This window comes from Cyprinodon tularosa, unplaced genomic scaffold (assembly GCF_016077235.1).
Source record: "Cyprinodon tularosa strain WSP-4 unplaced genomic scaffold, ASM1607723v1 ctg573, whole genome shotgun sequence".
Classification (NCBI taxonomy): domain Eukaryota; kingdom Metazoa; phylum Chordata; class Actinopteri; order Cyprinodontiformes; family Cyprinodontidae; genus Cyprinodon; species Cyprinodon tularosa.
The window spans coordinates 447728-461437 of NW_024039311.1; the positions used below are offsets into that span (position 1 = coordinate 447728).

Consider the following 13710-nt stretch of genomic DNA (forward strand, 5'->3'; position numbering starts at 1 on the left):
AAAATATGTCATTTTAGGGTCTTTTACACATCTTTCACATGATTGTCGATATTTGTGGAGGCAGTATGACATAATCAAATTTATCAAACCATGAAGAAAGAAAAAAAAACATTATTTTGGATGTGTATTTTGTAGTTTTGGCTTAATTCAAATGTACTTTTAAGATACAGCCACCTGTTTAGGCTATTAAACGTTTCTATGTCATACTCCAACATTAGTCTTCTACTTGGCATAAAACACAGTAACATTCATCAGAAACATATCTATATAAGAAAAATATTCTGTAGGAAAAAATGTCTGCTACTGAATAAATTACTCACTGGTCTTTCATGCTCCAAAATTGACGACTTGCCAGGCTCATACTCAAAAATACTCTTGGGCTCTGCTCGGTACTTTCGTGTGTCAACTTTCCGATCTGGAGGACCCCATTCATTCCTGACGTAAAGAAAAAAGAAATCTGCCTCTCAGAAAAATGCCTCAGACTTTATTAAGAAAAGGATGAAAAGAATCACTCAAATCACTGCATCCTGCTGGAACGTCATTTTCTATGTTTTCTTTTTTATGCTTTGTTTTTGCTCAGTTTGTGAGTTAATTAAGTCCTTTGTGTGTATTTACAATAATACCGCATAAGTCGAGGTATGATACTGGTAAACAAGGAAGTAATGGGGATTAGTAACATGACAAAATTCTGAAAACAAGGATTAAAAGCCTAAAATCCAGTTTGAAAAAGTCTAAGAATATTTGATTCCAAGAATGATAAGACTAGAAAAGTGCTCAAAATAAGTTATGTACATTGGTGATCAGTAAAGCTGAGAGGCATTAAGGTGTCCAGCTGATGGCTGGGTTAGTTAACGTCATTATTAATACTGATACTAGAGATGATATTCATGCAATGCTATTCTTAGTCTCTACAGTCTACAACATCACAAATAGATAGATTGATAGAAATAAAAAGAGCAGAGGGAGGGACTAGCCTTATGTCCATTTTAAATTTAGAAGCTCATCAACAAACACTAACAGTGACATGGCATTTTAACGCTTTTAACTGGTGTTCATTCCTACGAAAAAGGGTTTATCCTTAGATTGTTTTTAATTCATCTAATTGAAATATTTCTTTACTTGATGCTGTTTCCCTGTTTGCATTTGGAAAGTGCAGACATTTTCTTCTCTCTTGATGTTCTGATAGGACTCAGTGGGGGGGATTCATTTGAACTTAGAGCTGCAGTAGATCAGTTTATTGGATTAATAGCGGTTTGGTCTTCATTTCACTTCAACGGTTGAGTTGTTCCTTTACGAAACGATTTTGCAGGAAACAGGAGATTAGGATGGGCTCAGATGGGCTCCGTTAAGTAGCTGCATCAATTGTTGACATCTTGCTTTCGAATTGTTCGGTGCTGCAGGCTCACATCTGTTCATCTCTACATCTGCTCTATGCACTCTGTGCTGGAATTCTTTGTAGGTACAAGAAGAACTACAATCATTGTTAGGTAAGATGCTTGATATATTATAACCTTATTTTATCATAATTAAATAGTTTTTGTATATACAGTATGTATATAATGTTACTATACCCCTTTAACAAAATGTGAACCATAGAGAAGTTATAGGTTAAAAAAGTCTCTGCATCTGGAGCATCAGGGAGCATTTTGCCAATCTTTCCTTACAGAAATAAATATAATATAATATTATAATAGAACCCTATATATAATATAGGGTTCTATTATAATAGAACTATAATAGAACCCTATCTTTTTCTTATTACTGTAAAGGAAAAAATTGACTACAAAAACCTATAATTTAACATTGTAATTATGATGTGTTCCTTTTAATGCATGGGATTACTTTAAGCTTTTAGCTGCAATTTATGACACTTTAGTCAGAGCAATATAGTTAACTGAAGCTTGAATCTTCTTGGTAATATATGCTAAACTACTGTCAAATAAATGTTTAATGATGATGAACCAACAATGCACATTAGAGCTCATGGTTAATAAAGCTGTATAGGCAGATCTAGTGCTGAAGGGGACTAACAGGTCCTGCCTTATACCTTGAGCTAGATTTGATAAAAAATTAAATGTCTACTATGCAGTTATGAAAATTACACTTTACAACAGGCAGTCTGATGAGCGGAAAAAGGGAGTCTATTCTAAACTGATCCATTCTAGTTTCATTCTAACAGTAACGTGTTAAACAAGATAATTTCTCTCTCTTACATGTCAGTAGAATCTCTGTCACGATCGCTGTCTCTGGCCCTCAGCTGCAGGAGGGAAGGCATGGGTGGAGGTGGTGGAGGTAAGGGAGATGGTGAAGGCTCTCGAAGACCCACCTGCCCATCATTGTCTGAGGGGCTTTTGGACAGAGGTCTGTAGGTGTGTGTTCGTGGAGGGGGGTGGGCCATGGTGGTGCTGTAGTCTTCAGCTAAGGGCAGAATGGAAGAAAACAGCGGAGGGAGAAGTAATGAGGGCAATAAGAGAAAGAAGGAGACATATAGGTTGGGAAGAAAATGACAAAAAGTATGAAACCGCTTTATGTTCCATCGAAAACAAGTCTCACCGTTGTTTATGAAAGCATATGCAGCATTGTATGTGCCAGAGTAGTCATCATCTGGAGCAGAAAGGGTAAAAAGACTGATTGATATACAGAAACTTTAAAGCTCCATTGATACATTCTGACTGTAATACTTAAGCTTCACACCCCAGTAGCAAAGCAATATCGAGCAGAAGACACCTACCAATTAAAACCAGCTTCACATTATCTGTTTACACATAGAAATGTGCTTGTTTAGTTTTTGTGACACAGCATCTTATTCAAAAAAGTTTTTCACCCCCCCATAAAAAGAGCAATTCAGTTTGCAGCTCTATAAGCTCAAAATAGAAATCAATAAATGAAAATAATAACCCAGACCTGCTTTCTACTACATACATTGACTGGGCTCACTTTTCATTTACATCACTGACAAACTCAAAACTATATGATCTTTTATAACAGTGGTATGACCTCAAGATGAATATGATAGGAAAACCCAACCTTAAAATTGGGTAATTTATTGAAGCGAGTGAAAAAAAAAAATCAATAATTGGAAATGTTTTTTCACCAACTGCTTATAACTCAGAGTAGGAGAACATAACCTTATTGAGTTATTTTTGTGTTTTTATCAAATTCAAGAAAAAAAGGGGGAAATAATTTTGAAAGTAAAATTAATATATTAGAAAAAACAAATGTTCACCCTGATAGCAAAAACTGATGTTATGTGAGGATGAAGACAAAGTTTTGAGAGAAAATACTTAAAATAAATAAATATAAAATGACATTTGGAAAATGACTTACAAAGAAAAAACAGCTTGCTTGAAAATATGTTTTTACGAGTATTGTTTTTCTGCAATCAGAGTGAAAAAAAGATTTCTCTGTCAAATCTCTTTTCTCTCTGTCTCAAAACTTTTCAGGAAAGTATTTCAGGATATGTCTCCTAGTGAAAGGTGTGTGATGGACAGGCCTGTGTTCCTATTGGTCAGACTCCTTAGTGGTCATATTAGCTGCAAAGGTGGTTACGCCTTAATATTCACGAGGAAACTCTCACTCGCCCAGACTGCCTCGCTCCACCAGCAGGTGTGTTCCAGTTTCACAACACCTCGCCTGGAATGTGGATCATAGCTTACGGCTTGTTGCTTTTCTAAGTGTTTTATTGTGAATTTTCCACTGGGAAGTTTTATAAGACAAATACGATGCCAGCCATCTTGTTCAGTTGCAGACAGTTCTGGAAAGCTTCACAACAGACTTTTAACCCCACCCATTAAGCATAGCCATAAGATCACATTCAACTTAAACACACCTAATATCACCACTCAGCTGACAATTCTGTTGAAATTGACCAATAGGAACACAGGCCAGCCCATGACACATTTTTCACATTGAGAGAAAAATCCTCAATCAAGTGCAAAGACTTTGGTTTTGAGAGAGAAGAAACAAGCTTTGAAAGAAATATATTTTTAAGAAATAATATTTTTACTCGTACTCGTCGTCTCCCGCTTTATCCGGAACCGGGTCGCGGGGGCAGCAGGCTAAGCAGAGACTCCCAGACTTCCCTCTCCGCAGACACCTCCTCCAGCTCTGTTGGGGGAAGCCCTAGGCGCTCCCAGGCCAGCCGAGAGACATAGTCTCTCCAGCGTGTCCTGGGTCGTCCCCTGGGCCTCCTCCCGGTGGGACATGCCTGGAACACCTCCCGAGGGAGGCGTCCAGGGGGCATCCGAAGAAGATGTCCGAGCCACCTCAACTGACTCCTCTCGATGTGGAGGAGAACCGGCTCTACACTGAGCCTCTCCCGAATGACCGAGCTCCTCACCCTATCTCTAAGGGAGAGCCCAGCCACCCTGCGGAGAAAGCTCATTTCAGCCGCTTGTATCCGGGATCTCGTTCTTTCGGTCATGATCCAAATTTCATGACCATAGGTGAGGGTAGGAACGTAGACCGACCGGTAAATTGAGAGCTTTGCCTTTTCGCTCAGCTCTCTCTTCACCAGGACAGACCGGTGCAGCGTCCGCATTATTGCAGCAGCCGCACCGATCCGTCTATCGATCTCCCGCTCCATTCTTCCCTCACTCGTGAACAGGACTCCAAGATACTTGAACTCCTCCACTTGAGGCAAGGACTCCCCTCCAACCCGAAGGGGACAAGCCACCTTTTTCCGGTCGAGAACCATGGCCTCGGATTTGGAGGAGCTGATTCTCATCCCGGCCGCTTCACACTCGGCTGCGAACCGCCCCAGCGCACGCTGTAGGTCTTGGCAGGAGGGAGCCAGCAGAACTACGTCATCCGCAAAAAGCAGGGACGAGATCCGCTGTTCCCCAAACCAGACCCCCTCCGGTCCTTGGCTGCACCTAGAAATCCTGTCCATAAAAGTTATGAACAGGACCGGTGACAGAGGGCAGCCCTGTCGGAGTCCAACATGCACCGGGAACAGGTCCGACTTAATGCCGGCAATGCGAACCAGACTCCTGCTCCGCTTGTACAGAGAACGGATGGCCCCTAATAAAGGGCCCCTGACTCCATACTCCTGGAGCACCCCCCACAGGGCAGCACGAGGGACACGGTCGAATGCCTTCTCCAAGTCCACAAAACACATGTGGACTGGTTGGGCAAACTCCCATGAACCCTCAAGCACCCTACAGAGGGTGTAGAGCTGGTCCACCGTTAATATACCGTTAATAATATTTTTACCCAGCAAAAAATTAGAAAAATATATTCCAGTGTAAAACGTAAATTTTCAATTTGTTCAATGGAAAAATATTTTCTTTCAAAACTTTGTCTTCAGTCTCAAATAGCCAAAGTTTTTGCTATCAGTGTGAACATTTGTTCTCTCCAATATATTTATTTTACTTTCAAATTTATGTTCCCCTGTCAGATTGTTTTTTTTTCATGAGTTTAATGAAAACACAAAAATAACTCCATAAATATTAATTTATTTCAGTGTGATAATGAAGGCAGGCTTAAAAAAAATCTTTGGAATTTAATTTTGTGACACTTATTTGGCAGGAGGGCATAAAGGGAAAAAACTTTGTTGGTCCTGCCTGAGCAAACATTAACATGCAAAGTATGCTAAGCACTGCAGAAATTTTAAGTGCAACTGTGCTTTGGTCAATGGAGAGGTGAAGCAAAACAATAGCAAGGGATAATATATAAAATGTAGACGGTCGACACTCTTAGTCACTGTTATAAAGGATCTATGACGCTGTGGGCCTGTTCCTGTACAATAGGGCGTGAATACTTTGTAGAACAACTAAGATTATTAAATAATACATTCCAGATAGAAATTAGGTGATCAACAATCTTGATGGGCACACAATGAGTCCTCTATGAGCATAATGCTATAAAATGTTCAAAAATCGACATAGATATTGCTGACTAAGTCGGGTACACAGGAGTTTTTAAAAAATATAATTTGCAAACAATGGATTTGTAAATGCACCGAAATTAATAGTTGGATTCCTTGGTCATTTTAAGTGAGATAATGCTGTTGCAACAACAACAATAACTCATTCTTTCCAGGGCTTTTTAAATGCATCTTTAAAAAATGAGGCAGTAATCATTTACAGTGAAGAAAATAAGTAATTGAACACCCTGCTATTTTGCAAGTTCTCCTACTTAGAAAACGAGTATTTGAACACCTGTCTATCAGCTATAATTCTGACCTTCAAAGACCTGTTAGCCTGCCTTCAAAATGTCCACCTCTACTCAATTTATTAGCCTAAATTAGATGCACCTGTTTGAGGTCGTTAGCTGCATAAAGACACCTGTCCATCCCATATAATCAATAAGCTAAGCACCATGGGCGCCCGTGCCATCTGCTCTGCCACTCCTTGGACCTGGAATGCCCTCTCTGATCATCAGAGGGAACCACAGACTATCCACACTTTTAAAAAAGGATTAAAAACATTTATTTTTAGCAGAACCTCCGACTGTTCATCTTATATAATTATGCAACTGACTTATTTATTGATATTAATATTACAATGATGTTTAGTTTATTACTTTTTTTGCTTTTATCTTTCTGATGATGATTTTATCTTATGATGATTTTACCTGTAGCACTTTGAGATTTTTCTTAAATGTAAAGTGCATTACAAATAAATGTAATATTATTATTATTATTATCATTACAATCAGTGATCCAACTACTAACATGGCCAAGGTCAAAAAGCTGTCCAAAGACATTAGAGACAAAATTATACACCTCCACAAGGCTAGAAAGGGCTATGGGGAAATTGCTAAAGAGCTTGGTGAAAAAAAGTTCCACTATTGGAGCAATCATTAGAAAGTGGAAGGAGCTAAACATGACTGTCAATCTCCCGCCGACTAGGACTCAATGCATGTTCTCACCTCCTGGGGTACCAATGATCCTAAGAAAAGTGAGTAATCAGCCTAGAACTACACGGGAGGAGCTGGTCAATGACCTGAAAAGAGCTAGGACCACCGTTTCCATGGTTAAAGTTGGTATTACAGTAAGATGTCATGGTTTTAAATCATGCATGGCATGGAAGGTTACCCTGCTTAAACCAGCACATGTCAAAGGCCATCGTAAGTTTACCAATGACCATTTGGATGATCCAGAGGAATCATGGGAGAAAGTCATGTGGTCAGATGAGAATAAATTAGAACTTTTTGGTCATAATTCCACTAATTCTACTGTTTGGAGGAAGAAGAATGATGAGTACCATCCCAAGAACACCATCACTATTGTGAAGCACAGAGGTGGTAGCATCATCCTTTGGGGGTGTTTTTCTGCATATGGGAGAGGGCAACTGCACTGTATGCCCGAGGCCATGTATTGTTAGAATTTGGGGATCAACCTCCTTCCCTAAGTTAGAGCATTGAAGATGGGTCGAGGCTGGGTCTTCCAACATGACAGTGACCCGAAGCACACAGCCAGGATAACCAAGGAGTATCTCTGTAAGAAGCATATTAAGGTTCTGGCCTAGTCTAGCCAGTCTCCAGACCTAAACCCAATAGGGAATCTTTGGAAGGAGCTTAAATTCCGTGTTTCTTAGCGACAGCCCAGAATGTACAGGAAACGTTTGACCCTTGGAATTGCAAACAAATATTAACATTGATTTTCTCAGGTGTTCAAATACTTATTTGCAGCTGCATAAAACATTGGATTTTTCTTTTTTAGATTATGTCAATCACAGCAGAAATGCACCTACGATAACAATTTCAGACCCCTCAATGGTTTTTAAGTGGGAGAACTTGCAAAATAACAGGGTTCAAATACTTATTTTCATCACTGTACATATTATAAAACAGCTAAAAAATCTTTTAGATGATTTTCCAAAACAACTGTAATAGTCTCAGTATGCTGGTAAAGGTTCTCAGTCATCCAGGTCATATTCATTCCAAAAAGTTAAAAAACAAACACAGGGCAACGGAAGACCCCTGCCTATTCAGCCAGGCCAACAATTCCCTTTAACGATAGCCCTTTCAGAGACATAGACAGGTATGGGGCTTTGCTGGCTAACAAAAGAAGCCAAACGACCCCCATTCCAAAGGATGGCACGTTCGACCGTTTAAATTTTCATGTTGTCTAAGCAAAAACAAAGCTTTGTTGGGCTTCTGTATAAAGCAACTCCAAGCTATTTCTGACATTTTAATTGAAAAAGCTTCCTGGATGGAAAGCGAAACGTATTTAAACTTGGAAACAACAACAAGTGCAGTGATTTGTTTTTGTTTTTTTACTTTTTTGGAATAGTCTCTGTAGTACAATAAGAATATGCGCATTAAAATGCTCATATAAAAGTGTGAGCATTTTTAAAACAATTAAGCCTTGTGCTGACTATGTAAGACTCAGAAAATTAAAGCTGATTTCCCTGGATGGCTCTGGTCTATTAGAGTTCCCTATTCCATCTCCGCTCAAGACTCCCCTGCTCATGTCTAATGAGTTTTGGCTCGGAGGTTGTTTGGGTCGTTAGGTTTAACAGGAACTGACATGTAAAGATGCACGCACACTCGCTCACAAGTGCCAAGTCATCCAATCACAGCATATAATGGGGACATTTTAAAATTGCGTTAGTACTTGACATACCTGCTTTGTGGACTTTGTGAATCTGTTTGAACATAGTTTTGTACCAATCCTTTGGCCTATCAACTGTCTGTGGACAAACAAAAGAAGACATATCTTACAAACTATTATGACATGGAAATGCAAGCTTTAAAGGTTAAAAAAGAAACAGACTTGTTTACAACAGAATTCCAGTTACCATAACTATCTCAGTCTAAATGCTCAGCCAGTTCAGGCTTTTAAATTGCACTCTGGCCAAAAGCATACCAACAGATAGATAAAACATTCAGAAGATTTAATGATCTCATGCTGGGGTTAAAGAAAATACTGCACTCAGTTGTGTCATATTTAATAACTTAGTGCTGAAGAGAGAAGTTAAAGGACTCTGACTTTAACATTTTCTTCAATTTTGTATATCCTCAGCTAAGAAACTAATCTATTTATTTAATCTATTTATATTTATCTAACTTAAACGTGTTTAGGTAATTTCTAAAATATGACCATATCACTTTCTTTTACAGTACATCAATAAACATGTAATGACATGGTAATAACATAGCAAGTTACACCATATTTCTAGGTTACAAGAAAAACTATGAAGAATATTGGTAAATGATTTGATTAAAATTTTAGGCAGACAAGGTAAAGTCCTATATTTCAAACTCTTATTAGCAAGTAACTCATTTCACCGACAGTAAAACATTTATGTGTTATTATCTAGTAAAATGCAGTTTATTATTTGACATATATTAAAAAAAAAAAAACTAAAGGAAAGCAAGGCAATCATCTTAACTAAACTATTATCTATATGTACATGGAGTTTAGTCATATAATGCTTTATTTACCTGATCATAAGTTACATTTTACTTTGTAAGCCGTAGGTAGGTGGTGGCCAATAATACAAACCTTTGTAGTAACCTAATGGTAATTACCCACCAAAAGTCTACATTGTTCTACAATTGCAATAATTACATGCAGTTCCTTACTTTAAACTTATATACCTTTAATTTGGGGCAATTGCCAAATAAAGTGTTTCTTGTTACCTAGTAATATAGTGTAACTTGTTTTGTTATTACCATTTTATTACATGGTTATTGATGCACTGTAAAATAAAGCATTAACAAATATGATACATTTATATATAAAAAATTAGAAAATATAGGAAAGGGTGTGAAAGCAGCAACATATTTAATATAAATTTTAGTTTTACATTTGTGAACTAAAACTTGCTATAATCAAGGATGAAAGTTTGTTTGTTAATTTGATGATAAGAAAACAGAGGGGTAAAAACTGATCAATGATTCAAACTGATACCAATTGGCTCTAAATAATGTTATTTTACCACTTATACAGTATAGCTACGCATAAATATTGTTTTATAAATGTAACAAAATTGAGTGACACAGTTTTTTTTGCGCAGTAGACTAAAACCACAGAAGCTATGTTGATACATAAGCAAAGAAAGCGTTTGTGTTGCTGTGCCAAGAAGCCACAGGAGAAATGCTTGTCTTTGTGTAAACACTATAGATCCAACAGCCACTTCAAATAAGAGCTATCAAATGGCAGAGGGACTTAATCCTTCCGTTATTCAGATGCACTGAGCCCTAGTTCTGGATTCTGGAGGCTGTGCACGCAGAATTGGCAGAGACAAGAAACAGACCAATTAAAGCATCATTCTCCATGGTTACCAAACAGAGTGGCCACAAAAATGTCTGCTTGCTCACAATAAGGAGCATCTTTTTTCCCCCCTCTTTTATACCAACTGCTCTGCTTATTTTCCTCATTTCTTTCCGGTCCCTTTTCTTTCTCCAGCATGTCTACCGTGAATGCATCCTCTCAAGAAACAGACAACTGAGTGAAGCATTAGTGCAAGAAAGGTCTGAGCAGAGATAACACAGATTAAGCTCGTCTTCACAACTAGCACGAAAAGGAAGAGTCAAACAGACACTTAAATAGAGAAGGCTTTTAACATGGGATCAGAAGCTGCTGACAGCTGACAGTAATTCTCTCCATTACAACTAATTACATTCAGTCACATATGAAGTCAGTCTCCAATGTGTCATTTGTCGTACTCCTCTGTGGCTATCTAAAACAGGGTTTTGGATCTTTGGATTTGCAACCTCACCGTGCGAATGGCAATGGGGATGCCTGACTCATCCACAGGCCCGATGCCTTCGTAATGTGGGGCTTTAACGATGGACACCTTCCTTTCTTCCTCTGAGAAGCGAGCAATGGGCACTGTACTGCTGATGCTGGTGTGGCCTGAAACCACAGACTCTCTGGTGACCGACTCACTGCCCTCTAGCAACATAAACAGAAAGGAGAAGAGCACATAGGTTTATCTTTGCTGAAGTAAAAATATCTTATTTTCTTGCTTAATAAATTACATTTTGATAGGTATCATTTATATTTTCTTTAATCTTTACTGGCTCAAATTATTCCCACAGATATGAGTGCAGAAGATGATAAATGTTTTAATTTTTTCAAGGGATCAAGATCTTTAAGAATATTAATTTCTTTCTGTAAAGGTTTTAATTTTGATTTAAGTATCATGCACGCATTCAAAGCCAGGGGTCTCAACAATATTCCATAATGGTTCATGTCTTCACCTGGGAGGATTAAAAACCTATTAACTTGTCATTTGCGATTGCGAATGGCTGCAGCTGCTACTGTAGCTTCTCTCTGTGGCATAAACAGGGTTCATTAGACTGATGGACTGATAGGTCACGATCAAAAAAGGAAAGCCCGTTCTAGAGGTCCTAATGGAGATTGTGGGTGCCTACAGGGTGAAGTCAAATGCTTTCTAGATAAAGGCTTTTCTAGTCAACTAGAAAAGAGGGAGCTATGCAGGAACAGTAATACATTTGTTTAGATGATTGAGAGCGAGGAGTTCAAGCCAATGAATACTTAACTGTAAAGTATGTGGGGAGCAGCATTATTCAATACAGCTGTTTTTTTTTTGTCAAACTGGTGGATTGAACAAAGTTGATGAAATAATGGGGAAGCAATCCAGCTTTAAATTCATCAACTTTGCTTCAACTATTAAGAGTCACAATAAGTTCAAGAATAGGACAATGTTCCAAATGTTGACCACAGGTGGTTTTGGAATAAATAACACAAGCTCACATCAGGTTTATGTGATGACTTTTCCAAAAATCCTGACCTTAACCTTATTAAAATGTGCAGGTTATACTAAATTAAACTGTTCCTTCCAAGAAAATCAGCTATGGGAACAAAATGTGTATTCAAGAATTTATTGGTTTTTGAACAAGGTTTTACCCAATATGTGTTTAGAAGTATATTAATTCACATAATGTATACTTTTGACCTTGAAGGGGTTAATGAAAATCAACAAAGAGTTTTTTTGTTTTTTTTGTCTCGTTCTATTTCCGACTTATAACAATAGATAATAGTGTAATAATAATAATAATAATAGTGTTAGGCTGCCGTCATTACTCCAGACCTGAGAGTAGGGATTTAGGGGCATCTAGTTTCATTTAGGTGAGTTGATCAAACGCATAAACAAACCTGAAAAAAAAAGTAATCACTCACCTGAGCTTCTGTTCTGTTTGTGGAGCCCTGTGTGGAGTGAGGGAGGTGGAGGGGGGTATGATGGCGGGGACATGGGCCTCTGTGGATGGCTAGTACTTCCATTGATTGCATGAGAAAGAACTTGGCCCTAGGAGTGACCCAAAAGCCAGAAAAAGACACATTTTTCAGTAAAAACTTGTTATGAATAAGCTTGTAGATTCATAAAGTTTAAAATACAGATAATTTCTAAAGAGAAGAAAAATGTGTTACACAGGTAAAGTTGGACATATCACAATAAAAACATTTAGATATATTCATACAAATAAATAAGTCAGAGACTGTTTTGTTAGATGGGGAATTCTGGTTTTACCGATTATTAAATAGGAATAATAAAAACACATACAGTGAACAAACACAGCTCATTCACAAACATGTTGGTATTATTTAGTTAATGTAAGCAGGACAGAAGAATGGGAGGCTTTGCTTAAAAAAAGAATGGTCAAAAGTGCTGTCCCATTCAAAAAGCTTTGAAAGTAAATATTTATCAGGACGAAGACAAAATAGTTAAAAGTAAGATGTGATGAGACAGGTGAGTCAAAGCTTCCAAATCAAGAATGGATAAGTCAGGTTCAACCGAGCCTACTTCAGTTTTATGAATCCTGTTCATCTGCAGAGCTAAATACACAACCAATGTGAATATTCTCATTTTAATACACTGAGAGATTTTAAAACCACTAACAGAATTGAACGTTATTGCATAATGTAACAATGGGCTAAAACTACGTAAATCTAAATTCTTGGCGAATAGAAAAAGCAGTAGAGCAAGAATAAATATGACAGTCAAATGTCGATGACTGCTACATACTGAGCCCTCCTCATGTATTGGCATCCCTAAATACATTGATTTAAACCCAACTTAGCTTTTTTTGCATCAGCTTGCTATAACGGTACACTCAACAGTGGGCCAACATTAAGTAGCAGATTTTTGTCTCAAACACCTCCTTTAAAATCTGCATAACTAAAATTCTGGTCTGCATCTAGAACTTTTGTCACAGTTCCAGTTGTTTTAAAATATTAAGCATTGCCTTGACTATAGATATGGGCAAGTCTACATTGGCACAATAAAATGTTTAATAATTTCTTTAATAAATATTGTAGAGATATCCTTTCTAGTTGTTGCACTTAATGAGGGCAAACAATTTTATTTTTTTAATTTTTAAGGATTTTGTTATACAAACATTTCCAGTATATTTACATACATGACAATGTAATCAATAAATATACGGACATAAGGAATAGAAGCCTTGAGAAAAAGAGCTATGTGATTAATGTCATGGCTAAGGCAAAAAAAAAAACTGCACAGGCTGTTAAAAAAAGCTTAAATAAAGTACTTCAATTTCTTACAGCTTGGTAGGAAAGGTCAATGTGAAACAATTATTGTTATGATGTTGCCTTCAAATTGACATTCTAATATTTTTAATCTGAGCTCTTCTTAAAAATCGTTAGGAATTTTAACTCTGAGAGAAAAATGTATTTATAAATTTGAATAACAGAATAACACAACGTCCCATCAGAAGGAATGGGAATCAGAAGGTTACATTTTCACTAAGTAATTTCATACCAAGGGCAAC

General features: G+C 37.5%; 1 protein-coding gene across 1 annotated transcript in view; it reads right to left on the reverse strand.

The window, feature by feature from the left end:
• The window catches only part of LOC119797179 (sorbin and SH3 domain-containing protein 2-like), a 73758-nt gene that overhangs the window by 28755 nt on the left and 31293 nt on the right, over window positions 1-13710 (reverse strand). The window contains 6 exon segments of the mRNA XM_038306140.1: window positions 321-435; window positions 2214-2418; window positions 2554-2604; window positions 8573-8639; window positions 10674-10849; window positions 12101-12227. Of these exon segments, the coding sequence (XP_038162068.1) occupies window positions 321-435; window positions 2214-2418; window positions 2554-2604; window positions 8573-8639; window positions 10674-10849; window positions 12101-12227 (741 nt within the window).